Genomic DNA, 19,919 nt, shown 5'->3' on the forward strand with positions numbered 1-19,919 from the left:
AAAAGCCACACAAACAATGAGTGCATATTAAGGTACTTGATACGTTGGGTGGAAAAAGCCACCTATCTTGTTAACATACTGGAGTATAACTAATAGTGTAAAAAATAAATAGTGAAAAATAAAAAATAATAAAGTGCACTCAATGCAAATCTAATAAGATTCAAACAGAACCTGATACATATGGAACATCCAAATCGACCAATATTGGGATAAAGTATCTTAAAAAGAGAAAAACAAATCCAATGTGAACTGTATTGCAATACTTGAGTATACCATACCTTTAGAAGAATTGTGAATCTATAGTTTGGTGGTGTCCGCTCACATAAATACTTCTCTTGACTATCCTAAAAAAACAAAAAACACTAAAATGTAATTGCAAGTAAGTTTTGTATTTGAATGTTGTATCCTGTTTTGTTGAGCATGGTATACAAATCACTGATACATGTTGCTTTTATCTTTTGCAGGTGGAGGACAAAGCAAAATTTAGACTACAGCTTCCTGATGTTGTACGCTCAACCAAAGGGTGTCTATTACTTACAGGTAGTTTTAAATAAGTGTGTTGCGTCTGCTTTATTTTTATATGTGTAGTTAAATGTGAAACGTCAGCATGTAAGCCTCTTCTGTGTTCTATGGTTTATCAAGCTGGTGATTGCAGCTAACCTTTTGCCTCTTAGTAAATCTGTGTGATTTTTGGATAGGTTGGCATTACTGGATCTGATGTTCACTGATCAGAAAATTCCCCTCTTCTACTCATAGGGCTTCGCCAGTAGAAGCCAATACATGTGCCCAGGCCCAATATATCATGAAGTAAAAGCAGGAGTAGCCCACAGACTATGTTGACAACTAAAATACTCCAGCCATCATATGCAGTGTCATGTGTATATAATAGAGAGGTCTATTTACATTTTCATGGTGTTAATTTTGCAAACGCATGAGTTCTTCTGCAGAATCCCTCCACATGCCTTTGCTGTTTTGCGGGCCGGCGATGCGTTCGGCCAAACGCATCTTTATCAGCGTGATAGCTGAGCCAGCGGCAGGGCTGACTGGAGGTAACGCTGCAGGCACGTGCCTGCTCAGAACTTCATGAGTATGAGTGGAAATCGCTCCAATTGATTTCAATGTGAGTGCAGTCCTGCCAATGGTTGGCTACTTTAAGCAGCCAGTTAGTGGGAAGAGCCGTTGGACCACAGAGCATGGGCAGCAGCAGCAGCTTCTGATCGTTGTATTGTGTTAGCAGAAAAGGTGAGGTGTGCAAATACCCTGTGAAACTAACTCTGCCAGAACTTTATTCCCTTTTCTGTGATTTCCACATATAGCGGCCTGCTACCTATTCTCTACTCACTGTTCTTCCTATGGCAGACCTTTAGATAAATGTGTGTTGAGGAGTGGATATTCCTCATTGTGTCTGCTAGAGATAAATATTACTGGCCCATTTGGTTTTAGTTGTTTTTATTTATAGTTATTTGACCCTGCATAAATCTTTTTTTATACAGATTTAATACGCCTAGGTGTGATTGTTTAACGTAGTCAACCTGTGTACACAGTCCTTATCTGATGTGCATTTATGAAATGTTTACATAAAGGGACTAAACCCGTGCTCTTTATTGCGCCGTGTTTGTACAGTTTTCATTACAACGAGGACCATGGGTCGTTCCTCGCTGTAATCATTTCATTCCCAAGTGCAGCCCATTAAAGTGACAGGTATGCACTGTTCTCTAAGGTAGTAACTAACAAAAAAAAATCTGCTGGGATATTTTTGGATCCTCAAATGTACGTCCAGAGGGTAGGAGACTGACCTACACTTTTTGAGTCATGTTGAGTTTCTTTGAAAGTGATCCGCTCCACAGTGACTGTAGCTGTGGTTTACTGTGCAAAAAAGGGAGGAAGTCCATTGAATTTAGCAAGACCTGACTTGGGCCATGTAATCATGCTGTGTGTACCATAAGTTTCACTTTTTGAAACAATTTCCTTATATAATAACGTTTGGGGTTATTAGTGTGTGTGTCTCAGCCACCCTCGTTTCCTGCTTTCATCTAAATAGCAATACTAGATGAAACAGTGAAGACATTACTTGCTTATTACCGTATGTATACTCAAATACAGGGCCGGCCCAAGACATAATGCCGCCTGGGGCGAAGTTTAAAATGCCGCAGCCCACGCCAGGGGTCATTATCTACCCTTCCTCTCCCTCCCTATTATCTACACTTCCCCTCCCTCCCTATTATCTACACTTCCTCTCCCTCCCTATTATCTACCCTACCCCCCCCCTTTGTACTTGCCTTTCAGCAGTCCTGCGGCGAGTCTCCCTGCTCTGCCACGGTGCACGCTGCTTTACTGCTGAGTGCCGGAAATGACGTCATATTCTGGCACCGAGACCAAGCTAGAGGGCTCTCAGAGGAGAGAGGGGGGCGCCGAGCGGGTACTGACCACTTGATAAGTGAAAACCACTCTCTCTCCTCTGCTAAAAAAAAATTAAAAAAAAAAGCGCTGGGGGCAGCAAAGTGCCGCCTCTTCAAAAGTGCCGCCTGGGGCAATTGCCCCACTCTGCTCCATGGTAGGGCTGGCCCTGCTCAAATATATAGTTCGTATGGCTTACTTAAGACGTAATTTCAAAAGACAAATGCTGGGAACAATCAGGTAGGATCTGAAAAGGTTTACTGTTGTGTTTTTTTTGTATTCTTGAGCAAAAACAAAATAGTTTGTAATAGAAAATAGACAAAGATGATCAGGAGTCTTTTTTTATGTTGCATTTTTTCCTAACTTTTAGGTATTTAATAACTCTTTATTTGGGACTCCCAGAAGCTGCATTATTATATTACTTTATTTTTGTTTTTTTGTTAAACATGTTGATTTTATAGGGCATCCATTGTTTCAATGTTCTCAGGTGTTCCTAAGTCCAAAATGAAAGAATACAGCTAGAATCACTTATTCTTACAATACTGATGTACGGTGTGTTCTTTATTAAGAAGACTATATTCAAGTTTTAGTCCTACCAGCCTCTAAAGTTCTTTTTAATACCGCATACTATTGTATTTGCTAATATTCTGCGTTATGCTTTAGCTAGACAGGATTTGGAAGGGAAAGAGGTGGCGGAGTCAGTTTTACTGCTCCAAGCTTGCACAGCATACAAGGTTCCCAGGAGATCCCGAGCGTCTCTCTGTCAGATAATTCCTAGGTTGGAAGAAAATCCACCTCTAGCAAAACTGAGATACACATTTAGGTGTAATGTTTCTTGAACATAAGTGAAGCCAGGCCGTTGAAGGAGCAGTAGGATGTGCATCTTCTTATACCCCAAACATCCGCATAAAGAACTTTTAACATGTTTTTGTGTAGATAACAGTATGGTAAAACTGTGTTTCTCTCTTGCAATTTTTAAATTGTCCCTATAAAGAATAAGCTGCTACACGTTCAGACCCGGTTGATCTCGGAGATATATATATATATAATTACACACATGGGGGCTCTCAAGTTAATGCTCAGGGGCAGCATCTCCATCTTTACAGGATGGTGCATGTATAAGACTAGGGCTGCAACAACTAATTGATCTAATCGATAATGAAAATGCCCCTCGTTTTAAAATCCGACCTCAAATAGTTCCCCCGCAGCCGACCTGAATCCTCCTCTCTGTCTGCCGGTGGACGTCTGTGCAATGTGATGTCCACCAGATGTCTCCACTAGACACCAGAGAGTCTGGAGCACGAGGGGCAAATCTAGGGGGCAGAGTGGCAAGTCTGGGGTCAGATGTGTATAACGGGGGGGGGGGGGTGGTTTGGCAAAAATGCATTTTTCTCAATCCTATTTTTATTAGATATGAAAACATGTTTACAAGTGAATAATATTTACTAGTTAAAACTCTTTAAGGTATTAAACCCTAGTTTAAGAAATATTGTGTTTGGGTTCTTTTTTTAAAGTATAGCATTTATTATGTCAGTAAAATAAGAAGGCGATTAGAGAAATGCCATTGTGGTAAAGAGATAAAAGTGGCGTGTGTGTGCAGAGTACAACATGTTAATGTAAATTTTTAAGTTCTTTATTCTACTGTTTTTAACAACCTGTTCATTAAATTCTTTTAAATATACCAAACAATTGCATATTGTTTTTTATCCAATTAATTGAAATGATAATCAGCTAACTAATTGATTCTGAAATTAATCGTTACTTGCAGCCCTATATAAGAGATAAGTGGCTCTCATAACTGAAAGTAAGATATAATTTAGTCTCATTAAGTCATCTATGATCAAAACAAAGAAAGCAATAAGAACAAAGGGATAGAGAAGCAGCAGTGGGGAAGTGGCTTCAAAGTTTTGCATGAGCGCTAGTTTCCATTTAATGTAAAAATATTTGTCATTTTGCATATAGAGTTGGGCTTGCCTGTCTTCTCCAGGAACGCCTGTCATTAGTATCTACAGGAAATTCTGTATATTTACTAAACCATGTTTTGTTTTGGGTTTCCCTTCAGTTAGAAGATGACATCGTTGCCAAACCCCAGTTTTTCCAGTACTTGAAGAATTTTGCAGACCAACAACCTTCTGATGACTGGATGATCCTTGAATTTTCTCAGCTTGGGTTTATTGGTAGGTTTTGAGGACCCCGCGTATTAAATCTCTTCATATGTGCTGATGACAGCAACTTAAAGGAGCATTAATAGATTAACAGTCCTAAACGTGTGAGGATAAAGCTTGCTTCACTTTTGTTACAAGTATGCCTGTGTTGAGGATTCTGCATTTATTGCTGTGGTGTATAAATACAAAGTGCAATTAAAATATGCAACACGTTGAAAGGAATCCTAAATGGAAAGTTGCTATACTTAATGGCATAAGTGGCTTGTGTAAGGTCAGTGCTGCCGGGTAACCTAGGTCTAATTGCTTTAACAAACACGCTACGTGTTTTACACTTGGTTGCAAAGGACACTCCAGCCACCACATGCATTTTAATGAATGCGATAGCTTTGTGGTCCATTTTGCAGAATCCACCCCCCCAATACATTTGCCCTTCCCCAGATAAATGCCCTGCAGGACCCGTGTTCAGTCAAACGCATTACCATGCACATGATATGCTCTCCTCAAGTCACCTCTGGTTTGGGGACGCTGGGGATGTGCACCTGAGTGTCTGCAAATCGAGGTTTCATGTTGACTTTCCAGAAAAACAGGTCTCTGAGTTGCTGCGAGGTTAGCTGTAATGGAACGTTGGTTTATGGTTGTGAGTGTTTACTTTGTGTGTTTACTTTTTAGTCATGACAATTAAGGATTTAAAAATGAGGCAAATAATTACGTTGTTAATTTTATTTCTGGAAAGGGTTTCAATTAATAAGCAAATAATAAAATCCAGTAGGTTACATAGAACAGCATCTTTTAAATACTATCTAGTGTAACATACCAAGTGCTCTCTGTACATATAACCCACTAGCTTGTATAAAATATTAAGCCCTACCCTCTGCTCTGCTCACTAACTGCGTTGTGTACTGCTTTCTTTTTAACAATTTTCTTACTGCAGAAAGAATAACGCGTTAAAACACAAAAGCATGAGAAAGATGTTGCACTACATTACACTTTCACAGTTTAAAAGGATTCCCTAAAAACAAAGGGTTACTTTTTTTTTTTTTTGTTAATGTTAAATTGTACTGAAAGTGTGTATTTTTGATGGTGTCTTTGTGAACAGTCCAAATATTTGGCTGTGATCCCCACATTTACAGGCAGTGGGGAAGCAGCACATACTTCCATCACAACTCCCACATGGCCAACTCATGAAGTGCTGAAGCTGTGCGCTGCTGTCCTGACCCCGTATCGCCCACCTGTGTCACAATCCTCCCTAACGCCGACCTCCCCAAACAAAGGTTTCCCAGTTTGGACACATGAAATCTTGGGTGGTATGATAAATGCAGGCCCAGAGCTCACATTTTACATGTAAAATGTTTCTGCTTTCAGGCTTGATCTTTGCCACACAAATTCATACTTCCCAACCATCTGGTTTTCCCCCCACATGGCTGTTCTATGGGTTCATTGCAATTGAGGCAATAAGATAGAGGTCTGTGCTGCTACCGCTCCTATGTGGCAACCTTGTGACACATTGATGATGGCCCTGTTTCTAAACACACCCTTGATATCCCCTCTACTCTCAAAGGTGTCTTTTCCCTGAAATCTTGGGATGTGATCACTTTTGGTCACTGATTTCAGCAAACAAAATGGCCCATGCCTTCAGCTATTTGTTTGTCAATCAATTATTTTTAAGATTTGAGCTTTAATTTGCACCCTTGTGCGAGCTGAGATTGGCAGCAGCCTGTGGCAGGGCCAGCATTATCTAAATGTCCTGTCCTGATGTTCTCTTCCTTCTCTTTCCTCTCCATTCCAAAGGCTGTCTGAATAACCAGCAACTCAGTGATGGGTGAGATGCAGACCCTAAGGAAAGAAAGTCAAGATGCACTCTTTTTTAATATGTATATACTGCTTATTTTAGTCAGTAAACACAATTTCCTAGGCTTATTTAGTGCATAGAAGGATAAAATACAAGAGCTGGGAGTTGATCTGCTTTAACTTACTGTTGAATTTAATACCCAGGAGTTCTCTAATGTACCTTGTGTGCTGCAGTAAAGCAAGGTCTTGTTTGGTTTTAAAGGGTTACAAATTTCAACAGATCTATTTGGATTTTTGGAGTGTTCTCAAAACACGGTGGGAACTCCTGTTAAAGTCATTTGCATAATGGTTTAAGAAGTAAGGACAGGACACTTCCTTCTTCTAAAGAACACCTTATGAATGTTGTGTAAGTTCTAAAGAAATGTAATATAGATGACCAGGATTGACCACATTTATAGAATTTGCAGCAGAGCCGGGCTATGTGGTAACAGTCCATTGTGAAGAGTCAGGCTGGTATTCAGGTGCCCCACCATAAGAGTATTTCACAACAAAGTGGAATATTGCCAGTGAGTTTATCCATTCTTTATCTCTGTCAAGTGATTTTACTGAAAGTCAATATTGTGTTTTTTCATTAAAGGATAAAAACATAAAATATATTTGTCTTCATATCAAACTTGTGTTGACCGACTCTTGGCACAAAATGTTGTAGTACTACTTGTGACATTATTTAAAGCCATTTATTCCTGCTATGGAAAATAGCAATTGCAACAGATTGTAGGCCTTTTCAAAATCTTTTGATTTAAAGAAACCTTTGAATTTCAACACTGTCAAGGTGTCAAAGCCTATCTTAATTTCTGTGTAATTGATACAAATGATACTCATGAGTTATACTAAATTCCACAGTAATCGGTATTGAAAAAGCCATTTCTTCCCATTGTGTATACTTGTTAACCTTGCCTCAAATGAAGTGGCTTCTAGGTATAAGCTGACAAATGATGCAGACATTGCCGTGCTCTCATGTTAAGGTTCGCCAACACAACATGGGTGGCTTCGTGTCATGTCGGGCAGCCAAGAAAATAAGCTAGATTGTTGGGACTTTCCAAGCAACCTTTTCCAGCTATGCATGATAGAATGTTGAGTCTTGGGATGAATGTACTATACTGGCACTGACCCTTTGTAGGGCTACTTTATTACTGGGCCTTCTGCCTGGACTTGCATCATCTTCATGGACCTCTAATACAGGGATCATCTGTGTTGTCACTCACGTTGTATGGTATTGAAAAACAGGGGGACCACTGAGTCTCTGAGGGCCGGACTGGGGAGACCCTGGTGCCTGCTTATTCAGAATACCCCCTCGGTTGCTTGGTATGCATACGGATACAGTTTATATCATATAATGATATGATTTTAATTAACAGTCTCAGCTGGAAAATCTGTGGTGGACTGAAGAAACACCAGTTCACAGAGTGCGTTTCACATGTAAACTAGAAAAAAAAATACGAAGGTTTGGCATAAGACCCATCCAAACACTCCCACCCCACATCAAAGTCTCCATCAAACCTCCATGTTAGCCTACCCTACCCCCCCCGTGCAAACATTTAAACACACCAGTGCAAACGCACACCTTATAAAATAAATCAAATAGCCCATACACCATCAGAGTGTTTGGTGCAGTGCTTTTACATGGAAGATCTGTTTATAGCATTGTGTGAATATAATCTGCTTCGTGCATGACCAATAACTCAAAGCTGCAGAATAAAGTAACCAAGACCTGGATATGTACATTGCAGTCGTACATGTTATACATTCTTTGCCGGCTCGCTAATTGAGCAAGAAACATGAGTGATGTTTGTAAACCTGTCAGGTTATTGGTCTACATCAATCTCATATCAGCATCTCAATAAATCTTAAAATGTAAAGCCTGGTCCCATGCCAGCTTTTCAGTATTTTAATCTTCCATATATTATCTACACAAAGAAACTCTGAGTGCTTATATATATACGTGCATGTTGTAACGTTCACATTTCTTTTTCTTTTAGGAAAGTTGTTCAAATCTAAGGACCTGCCCCTTGTTGCAGAATTTTTCTTGATGTTTTACAGAGATAAGCCCATAGATTGGCTCCTTGATCATTTTCTTTGGGTTAAAGTGTGCAATCCTGAAAAAGATGCCGTAAGTGAATCTTCATGATGTAACTACGTGAACCAACTCTGCAACTAATGTAGTTTAATGCTCTGTCAGTTTGGGTTATTTTTTTTCCACCCTCACTCACTCTGTCACAAATCTCACTCTCTGTGTCTCCCTAGATTCTCCCTGTCTACACAGCTCCACTTCTTGATCTCCGCTTCTTCTTTCTTTTCCGCTGTGTTACGCTGGCCTCCTGGAGCACTTCCACATCAGAGCAAAGCCTCGGGGTGTACCACCATCACAACCTCTCTGCCGTTCGGGGAGAGGGTCTCCTCGTGGTGCGCACGGAGACTCTGCCCTGATGTGGAAGTGCTCCTAGCGGCCTGGGTAACTCATCACGTCCCTGGCGAAGAAAGAATGATTAAGTGGAGACGCTGTGAAGGTAGGGAGGCATTGAGAGATTGTGAAGAAGATTGAGATAGTGAGTGCTGAAAACAAAATTCAAATGAAAATTCTGAGCTTTCAGGCTTGTGTGGTTGGGGTCCCCTCATCGTTTTTAGGCATTCATATGAATTAATATAACTGGCAAATTTTGTTGTACGTTAGGAGTCGTATACATTTTAATGTTTGATCAATATTATTTTGTTGTGTTTGTTTTCTTTTTGAGCCATATTAATAATTTCAGGCATATTTGTCTTTAAGTTAGTTTTATATGTAAATGATGTCATAACTGCATGTTTTAATTTTTCAAATAAGCTTTTGGAATAAGATTTATTTTTTTTCCTTGGGTCTTAACTCGTGGGTCTATTTCCTATAACAGTTGACCAGTCTTCTATGTTATAAATTGTGTCCATTATTCTTTTGTCAGAAACACTGTGACCGTCAAAAGTCCAGTCTCCGCATTAGATATCGGCCATCTTTGTTTCAGCATATTGGGACACATTCGTCATTGATTGGAAAAATACAGAACCTAAAGGTAAGAAGGTCTTGTGGGTCAAGATCTTAGGTTCCCTTGGATTTTCCCCTGCAGATAATGCAATGTTTGGATTTAAATGGGCTGTTTTGGGATGAATCATCTGGATCAAACTGTAACTCTTAAAAGAGCCTTTAAACTCTATTTCAGCTAGCATGCATACTATCGTTGGTAGTTACCTACATCAGTTTTAGTAATAGCGCAACTTCAATAGATTTTCAACACACACATACGCAGAATGCACTTCACTGATTTAATTGAGAGCGCTTTTCTCCCACTGATTGACCACTTTTATTCTCACTGACAAATGCTTTACCAACGAACCACATTGCCATCCAGAACTCAAATCACACAGTATATTGCATTTTGAAGCATGCTATAACCCATCTGTAATGTATAACACCAAAACAAATTGTAATTATCCTAAATATAGCAAGTAACTGTATCCTTGATCTTATTGTATTTTCATTTATTTATGTAATGAATATGTCTTGCCTCACAGGATAAAGATTTTGACAAGAAAGTTCTATACAAGCCTCATCCGAACCCTCCAGCAAAACTGAGCACCAGTTTAAAGGTCTACCAGCACTACACCCTAGAGAAGGCTTACACGGGCCAGGAATGCTTTTGGTCATTCTCACCTGTGGCAGGAGATTACATCCTCTTTGAATTTGAGGAACCATTAGTGCTAGTTGGGTAGGTTTTGTGGCTTGTTTTTTCCAGCTTTTGTACTGTGTCTCCTCCGGACTGGACAAATTCTTGTTCAGCAGTTCCCGTTATTATGTGCAGCTGCCTGGTGGTTGCATCATTTATCCCTGGCGAGATCTTAGAACACCACATAAGTCCTATGGGTTTATTCTCTAAAGTGGGATTTAACCGGAGAGCTGGAGTTTCCACTCAGTGGTATCACTGCTCGTTGGAAGGTCCGACCCCTAGCAAGCTTCTGCTGCAAGATGATCTTATTTGGCCATTTATAATGCATAGTCAAATCGGTGAGATTTCGCAGATAGAACTAATTGTTATAAAGGGTCAGCTCAACCCGTATTTGCCTTGTCTTGTGCCATTTCTCAATCTATTCTCACATTAATTGTTGCTGTATAGTGAAATGTCCATAATTTTAAACTTCTAAATAGGAAAGCACTGCCAGAAAATTATATATATTAGTTCTGTTTCAGTTGGTGCTCTCCTTCTATTAATAATTTTAAAGGCTTACTTCCAGCAATATCGTATATGCATATATATCCTTATGAAATTATTTTACCAGGGAAAATACACTGCCAATTTTCTTAAGTATGTCCTGGAGAGAAATACACTGATTTTACAGTTAAAGTATAAAGTTATTATAAACGTCTCTGGCATAGGTGAAAAAGCAAGGTTGTGGTTAGGATTCTCACTAATCCATGATGATTCATTTTTGCCTTTTTAAAAGGAAAGTCCCATGGAAAAAAATATTCTTTCTCTATAAGCACAAAATATACTGCTATATACAGTAATGTAGGTTAGTGTGGACAAAAATGCAACTGGAGGGTGCCGTGGTGCCAGCCATGTAATATTTTGGATGACTTCACCTGTTCAAACCACCACCACACCAGGCTGATTCTCTCTGGCAATGCTAACGAAGTCTTTGTTTGATACACATTCATATGTACAAAATAATATTTTAGTAAACATATTAAACTATGTATTACAAGGCCCCTAAATGAATGAGTACATTTTTCCTGGTTCTGTCCCTACCGAGCATGTTTGGCATAAATGGCTGCTTGCAGGGCTTAATCCTGAGCCCTGTAGTTGGCACATCTCCAACACCTATACATGCATGTAGTTCTTTCTGGCAAGAAGAAACACAATCCAGCGGTCAAGATTGCAATGCATCATCTATGATGGACAGCAGGCTATTACTTTTTAAACATAAGGAGAAGAAATGTGGTAGATCCAGCTTTTTAAACAGGAGAAGAAATGTGGTAGATCCAGCTTTTGCATATACATTGATACATTGTATACCATTAGCTAAGAATCACCCAAAGTGCTCCATGTAGTCCATAGATGGACATACATTCTCAGATGGAAAATGAATGATGGTAACGAAGATGTTGGCTGATGACACAGATAAAACCACTACATATGTTAAAAGCTTTTATGGTCAGGACCTGCAGTGAGAATAGATATGTGAAGTATCCAGGTTCCCACATTTAACGCCTGGCTTCTTCCCCAGGTCCAAGCTACTTCACGTGCTATATGAATAGCTGGCAATGAGAAGCGTACACGTTATGGCAGAGATATGAAGAAATGTCAACACCCTATATCTATTGGGTATTACGTGTCATCTTATGTTTCATAGTGTTTATATGTTGTGGTGTTACATTTTGTAGTTTCGTTACCATTTCTGTGTATCGCCACTTCCATTACCATCATTCATTCCTTTTATTATGCCTGTGAATGAAACTGCTGAATTCCTTTTCACTTTGTCTCATTTGACCCTTCTTTTAAGAGAAGCTCACTAGTGATGGCCATTCATAATTCAATGTGAAATCGGTGAGCTGAAATATTCAACTAGCCTGCAAACTCTATATGGGAAATACCTTTTGTTTGCAGCTGACAATATTATATATAGATATATCTACATATACCTCAAATTAAAACATCACTGCTAATCAAAAGTAAATCTTTTGTTTGAGAAGGAGGTGGAGGTGTTAAATGTGATTTGCCCTAAAATGATATATTTTTTGAATGCATGTTGGTGTCCAGTGTCTTTTCTTGGATGCAAATTGGAACATGTATTTTTTGTTATTGGAGTTAGGAAATGAGATAGTTGTCTTGCTTTTTGTTATTTCCTGTTTTCCTACTGAAATCAAGCACCATTCAGTATGTACCCTTCTAGTTAGACACTGAAGCAGCAGCCAATCACACTTATGCTAGCAAAACGTACTAACGAATGCTTCCTGTTTTCGGTAGAGACGGCTGGGGGAGGAGTAAAATGAATTGAAGGCAGTGAAATGCACTGGAATCAATGCAAAAAAAACACTTAAATACGCATTTAACATGAAAATGGGACTGGAGTGCATATTTTAATTTGTTTATAGTAAATTGTAAACTGCTCGATGAGATGCCTGTATATGATAGTCTTTTAAAAACTGTTTTTTTTAACAGGTACTTTTTCAAAAGTGGAAATATTGAGCATCCAGGAGACAAGTTGTTTAACACAACAGTTGCAGTTTTACCTGTACAGGTTGGTGATCTAGAAATAACAAACAGACCACTGACAACAAACCCTTGTCAGACAACCTCGCAAATCACCTTGATCAAATCTAGGGAATTCAAATGTGCAAACATTCCACAGGGTTCACCTAGAAAAGCATTGTATTTTTACCTAGATCATCCGGTTCAGTGAGTTAGCAGTCCTCCTGCCGTAAAGCCGGGGAGCAGATCGCCTCTGGGACGCGCAGCCCCTGTAGAGTGCACTGCAAGGTGCTGCTCGCCCTTAGGGCGCAGAATATGTAGAGATCTCATATCCCTGTACTCTACGGTGTCTGTACGAAAAGAGGGGTATGGTGACATTATTTCGTACCGGGTAGCGTAAGATATGCATAAAACTTCTGCCACGAGCTGCGTTTTCCCCCCCAAACTCTCGCAGTCTGCGCGTGAGCAGAGAAATGCAGTTGAAAACAGCGCAATATTTAATATCAAATAAAACACTTTTATATTCACTTTCATTTCTGATTTCTAAAAGCAGTTTTCTGTTTTGTATTTCTTCATAGAACATTGAGAACCTTCCTGGCGGACTACAAAAAGATGAAGATGGCTTCGTACAAATCGGTATTTTGTTTCCCTTGAATATACCATTGTGTTAACATTAGATGTTTGTATAGTCCGGCGTGTTTTCAATATGGAAATATTAAAACCACAAATAACATATCGGGTTCATATAGCTCTCAGAACTGAAAAAATCACATCCCTTTCATAATATTTATTTTTAACTATTTGAATAATGGGTACACTATTAGATTTTTATTCTCTTGAATTAAGGTGTTTCCTTTTTTCTAGTAGTAGTAGTAGATACCTGTAATAGACTTACAGAATACTTGGGCTGTGCATAAGAATGTCCTTAAGAATGAATTAAAAAAAAAAAAAAAAAAAAAAAAACAATTTACAAAGGGCAAATACACTGCCAATTTTCTTAAGTATGTCCTGGAGAGAAATACACTGATTTTACAGTTAAAGTGTAAAGTTATTACAAAGGGCAGACTAGGTAGGCCAACTGGATATATACTGGCATCAATATTTATGTAAATTATACAGTTGGCACTATGTGAAGTATGCATTATGATAAGCCACATTTGCCTCATAACTACTGAGTGACTTACAGGGGTTATTTTTGTGTTGTATAGCGCCATCATATCCATCAATGGGTAAACGGGACATAATAAGTAGTATATAACATAACAATTTGATATAAACAAGGGGTGAGCTTACAATGTAGCGGATTTGCCATTCATTTACTGTCACGGATTCTGCAGCACTGTATGAGGAAAGTATGGACGGCTCTGCCGACTAGACCTTACAGTCTGGTAGGATGTATTTTCTTCAATATTATTTCGCTATTTCCCGATCTGTTGGATTTCCTGCATCTTGTATCCAATGAGATTTCCCTGTGATTATGATCTGAGGCTGCCTCACATCACAGCTCTCAGATGACCACCTTGTGACCTAATGATGAAATCAAAACTCCACACTCTGCTTCATCAGAGCCCATGTAGGCTGTGGTGGGTATGCAAGGGTGTGTTGCAAATGGATATAATATATATGTAATGGAAATTATACATTGTCCTCTGCACTCCACAGACTCCACAACACTGACTGTGTTTGATGAAGAAAATTCAGCGTGGATTATTCAAAAAAATCAACGTTTCAGTCTCTCACAGGAGACCTTTATCATGAAAACTTTTAAATAAACCATGCTAAATTTTCTTCTTCAAACCCCGTTATTGCCCACTGTTTGTTTCAGTCCCACTTGGGAACTTTATATAATGTTTGCATTTTTCCATTAATGACATATTATATTTTTGCCCTGCCAGCCATACATCCTTTTGAAATGCTGTGGATGTAAGCCTTTATAACACGCTGATGAAACTAATCACAAGCTCTACTCCTTTACCGTCTAAATATTTTATAGTCCTAATTACTTTAATGGCGCTGAAAGCTTGGTAGGTGATAGATCCGCCATAGAAAACTGCAACGTGTTCATTTTAACTTCTCCCTATTTTTTTCTTTAGAAATGGCATTCTAAATTATCTTACAGGATGTTTCTATAACGGCAACATTTTGTAAGATTGAAAGGAACAAAAATAGCTATTTATTCCTTTTTTTCTCTCATTTAAAGGGCTTGAGAGAAGGCAGTTTTGAATATTATTTCTGTGGAGCCTTGTGTCCACACACATGCAGTATTAATAATAAATAACTAGTCCTAAATTCTTTATAAGCTTCTTTAAACAAAAATCAATGACCTCATTTTTCTCGGGTCTCATAACGCCCATAATCTCCGGTTTTTATTGCTACAGATGGCTTAGATATGGTCAGTCGATAGTTGAACTGAATGACACTGTCATGGGGCAGTAATATTTGTGTGTCTTGTATGTTAACTTAAGCCTGATGCTGGCAGTAATGTTATGATCTGGGGATTTTCATCCAGCAAAAATGATAACCGCAAGTAAACATCCAGATCTGGTTAATGGCTGTTTAATATTCAGAGGCACAAGTTAAGTAAAGCCACCGTTGCGTATTAGGCAGTAGCAGCAAAGACAATACATACCTTGACATTTATACGTTTGTCCTTTAAATCAAAGCCCTGAGTTATACAACAAACTAAATGTCCATTTATTACAAAAGCCAGGGTTTCCAGCGAGGGCATGGCCGCTCATCCTGCGTTATATCATGGGCTGGCTTGTATGTCGCTGTGACAATTATTCACAGTTATTGGATCTTCACTGTATGTCTACTCAGAATTCACACACAGGCTCTAGCAGATAAAGTTATGGACAGGGAGAAGAAGGGCTGCAGAATATACTCTGTCAACCCCGCATATTTACATTTATTCTTTTATCTGTTTGCACCTCTAACATCGTCTGTAGATTATATACCTTTTTCGAAGCTAGTGTGCATCTTTATTGGGCTGTAAATTTGTCATAATTTAACTCGGCTGTTTCAGTATTTATAAGGTAGTAAACCTTATCTTTACAGTGTTTATGTGCATTACGGCTCCATATACAGCATAGACATCCAGAGCACACATAGAGCAAAGATTCTCTGAATGTGATCCATTATCAATACGTAACGTGTTACAGGGCAAAGCCAAAGGGCTGGTTACAGTCATCGTTCACGCGCACATACCTCCTGCGGGGAATTTAAAGAACAAAAGAGGTCACGCAGGTCATTTCTTACACACATAGCGGATTCAATTATGTAAAAATGTATAAATGTAGGGTATTGATGAAGTCTGTACTTGTAGAATTGGATTTATATTGTCAGCATGGAGCTGCTGTACAATGTATTATTCTGTAATCACTCAACAATACTGATCCAACAAACCCTTAACAAAATTGGAAAAAAATATCATGTTTATTGCCTTTGCGGCCACTCTAGAAAGGCCCCTCATGGAGGTAAATAAATGCCAGTATGATTTTGTGAAACGTTGGCTTCTTCTTGTTCATGTTGATGTGAGCATATGCACATTTGAGCGGATATTAATGGCGTTCGGGTTTGAATATTAAAATACTTAGATAAGGCAATGGTTGAGTGACGGGAGCAGAAGGTTGTAGTTATTTTGTGTACATTTAAAGGCATCTCTTGTGATTGGGAGACTTTGGGTATCGGTACTGGGACTCATACTAAAATGGTGAATGGTTTGCCGGGTAAAAATTCTGGAAAGATTAAGGAATGTTATAACTTGGAGAGAAAAGAGGAGATGTAATATACAGTACCTAATACCTAGGTATAGGAGGGACATTTATTTCAAAAGAGGAGACATGTTAGTAAAGTAAATCCTTATAGATTAGGACTTTGTTCTGAGAGGGTGGTCAATAAGTGCTAGAAGTAGAGTCATACCACTATACTCAATGGTACCTACACCCAAAGCTACTAGTTTTAATAAAAGAACAGCTGAGGGTTAATAAAGTGGTGTATTGTAGATATCACTTGGTACTTATTCATAAATATTACCTACAAAGAGATCCCATGTACCTATTTGTAACTGCAGGTCTTTCTTGTAGAACATCGATGTTCATCTTCCGTGATCCTCCTGCTCAGATTAGGTCACCTGGTGTGTCGCTGCTCAATGGGCCGGTTACAAAGGAAATCTCAGGTCTTCTCAACTAGCCATTTACACTAGTGTTGGAACAGCTGCCATAAACTGATTTAAATGGCCCTGCAGGCCTTTAAATGACAGCACCTAGGAATAAAGGCATGAACGTGGTTCTCACAGCACTGCTTCAGCATAAAAGTAAAGTGATGGGAGATTCCCATGTTAATCATCCCGTGTTTGTGTTCTTTTCAGGCAAGTTTCTGAATGGTATCGCTGAAGGAGAAATCAATCGTTCTCTAGGGAAAATCAAAGCAATCCGCTTAAAGGTTCTCTCGGAGTCCCCGGTCTGGGCTTTGCTAAGTGAGGTAAGCTGACTTGTACTTCTCATAAAATGGTCTTCATGCTGCTCATTGGCGTTCTAGTGAACATTCTAAAATGAGTATCAATAATAGCTAGAATGGAAAATTCAGCAAATTTAGATTTTTTTTTTATAAATCTGTGCATGCAGTTCCTTTTTTGGCAGAATCGCTTTTTTGACATAAAAAGCTTTTACGTTTCGGATCTGGAGCAGAAAAAGTATTAATGCAAATACAGCAGGGACAAGTACATACTTTGTAGATTTTGTTTTTTTATGTACTACGGTACTTATGTAATAACTTTTAAATGCATAAATGCCTAGCATTATATAACCTGCCAATATTATACGGATTGCCTTTATGCCATACTCCTTGCATACCTGTAATGCCCATTCCATTCCCAAGGTATTAATAAGAGATGCAATTTTAATCTAGTGCTGAATTTCACCACCTTAAAGCTCCAAACAATATCAATATTGTTTGTTTATTGCACATGTCTGTTCACTTGTAAGCTCACAGTTTTTTTTTTCTTTATTTTGTAGATATTTATCAAGGTGGGCAAGTGAAGGTAGGAGCGGTTTTTCAAGACTCCGGCACGACTCTTTTGGAGAGCTCGCCATCTACTGGTGCTTTACGGGAACAGCATCTTCTCCTGCAGCTCACAAAAGCAAAATAATGAAGGAAACAGATGACCCTCTTTTACTCTGGAAATGTATTTATGTGAAAAGGTTTTATTTTTTCAGTTTCGTTTTGATTTAGGAGATGGACAGTGGATAGATAGGAGTATATATATATGTGTATGTATATATATGTGTATGTATGTATGTATATATATATATATATATATATATATATATATATATATATATATATATATATATATATATATATATATATATAATATATAGCAATACACAGTCCATAATATAACGCAAAATTAAGGCATGGGGCACACAAGTGTAAATGCATATTACCATTCATTCTGCAGCCTCTGGCGCAGCCACCATCATGAGAGTACAGATTGCCGCAGACCCCCCACTGCTGAGGTTGGTTGGCTTATCTGGTAGCTCCTGCCTCTTGGTATTTGGATGTGTTCCATTTGCTTTTTTTGAAAGATTACATGTACTCCTACTATGCTAGAAAATATTTATGGGGAAACATCGGTACTGTGGTTGAGTTATACTTTTTTAAATGCAGACTTCCAAAAATAGTCTTTTTATTCCAAATTATCAGCATGTAGCGCACACTGGAACTGAAAGCGAGGTCTAACTGAAAGACTTTATTTGCCGTTGTCTGTTGATGAACTGTTCAGTGTACAGGTTGTTTTATACTTGTACGTGGCAGTGAATGTTTATGGTACAATGTCTTATTTGGAGGCCGATAGCTGTTGCATGGTGTAAATTATAAACATGTCTGGCCTTTGATAGACTGTAGCTGCTGCATAAACTCGCTTTAATCTGTTTGCGTGATGCTAAGACGAGCTAGAAATGCAGCAGTCGTGATTTGAAACTATTTGTGTGCCAGCGTCGGTACACTTTTAACCTGTGCCTTGCGTATCTAAAGGATTTCAAACCATTCCAAAAAGAGAAAAGTTTACATAAATCTTCTGTATCGCTTTTGTAGGTTTATCACAAGCTACTTTTTATAACGCTGGTTTCGTATGTGAATGTTTACAGGAATATGAGGCCTTGGCAGCTCCATTACTGGATCTTGCTGATGTATGTTGCCTAATGCCAGATTAATGATATTGCCTCTAATACCGTCCAGAAGAACACGCCAAACTTGTTAATACTTGACCCCCCTCCCCTCCCCAAACAAATTGGGATATGAAGCCAAACAAGCCTAAGTATGCTTGTCTCATGTGTCACTAACCAAGGTCCTTCACAAAATATTAGCAACACAAAGGTGTTTATTCACTAAGGAGGGAGTTTGCATCAGAGCTGCAGTTTTTTGTTTGTCACGGACTGCGTTTTAAATTATCGAAGGCGCTGCCCGCTGAATCGGAGGTTTCTTGTGAGTCGTCATCTCTCCGATTAAACTGTGCAGTACTCAGGGCCAGCTCAGACCTTCGTGAGCTGGGGGTGACTGTTTATAACGTAGGGTCAATTCAGGGCGTGGAAACCACAACCTACCAAAATGTCGGGAAGATAAGCGTGGTGTATGGATGCAGAAGAGCATGTGTTGGCACTATAGTCACGTGTCCGTAAAAGACAGGCCATATACACAGCACAACACACTAGTGAGGTGTGAAAATGTACACTATTACAGGATCTAGATCATGTAACGCCAGAATAAATGTGTGTGTATCTGTAGAAGCCAGAAAAAGGCTTATTTATACATGCTGGAGAGTTACGGTTTCAGCTCACTGAATCTATATGCATTATGAAGGGCCATTTGTGGCTGTTTTCCTGTTGAAAAGACCTGAGCCGGCCCTGCACAATGCATAGTTTACATTTATTGGATACACCTTATCACTCCTCTATCTTGAAGCAAAGTACTTGCTGCCCAAACCTAGATCTTAGGTGGTAAAATCCCTCACTTGCTTCTGCTAGTCATATGGCTACCCAAATAGTTTCCATTCTATGTTAGAAGTCCTACATTGACATTAATAAATATTGACATGTCTAAAATGTGTTCAGGTGCAATACAAACGAAAGTACGATTGAACAACTGCAAAGCTTCCATGTTTATAGACACACTGTCATTATGTATGTTTATTACCTGTGCCCAAATGCGGTATCTTCTAATTGTTACCAACTGTTCTTTTAAAATATGTTTGATATTTAAATAAACTTACGTTTTGCACTTTATACAGTTTTGT

General features: G+C 38.8%; 1 protein-coding gene across 1 annotated transcript in view; it reads left to right on the top strand.

Moving 5' to 3' along the window:
* Window positions 1-17,868, top strand: part of MGAT4D (MGAT4 family member D) — a 38,222-nt gene extending 20,354 nt beyond the window's left edge. The window contains exons 7-15 of the mRNA XM_053461089.1: window positions 465-540; window positions 4,460-4,574; window positions 8,390-8,520; window positions 9,344-9,451; window positions 9,951-10,144; window positions 12,596-12,674; window positions 13,204-13,261; window positions 16,995-17,107; window positions 17,641-17,868. Of these exons, the coding sequence (XP_053317064.1) occupies window positions 465-540; window positions 4,460-4,574; window positions 8,390-8,520; window positions 9,344-9,451; window positions 9,951-10,144; window positions 12,596-12,674; window positions 13,204-13,261; window positions 16,995-17,107; window positions 17,641-17,664 (898 nt within the window). The 3' untranslated portion in view covers window positions 17,665-17,868. The remainder of the gene's footprint in view (window positions 1-464; window positions 541-4,459; window positions 4,575-8,389; window positions 8,521-9,343; window positions 9,452-9,950; window positions 10,145-12,595; window positions 12,675-13,203; window positions 13,262-16,994; window positions 17,108-17,640) is intronic.
* The last annotated feature ends 2,051 nt before the right edge of the window (window positions 17,869-19,919 follow it).

Source organism: Spea bombifrons, chromosome 1, assembly GCF_027358695.1.
Source record: "Spea bombifrons isolate aSpeBom1 chromosome 1, aSpeBom1.2.pri, whole genome shotgun sequence".
NCBI lineage: Eukaryota > Metazoa > Chordata > Amphibia > Anura > Pelobatidae > Spea > Spea bombifrons.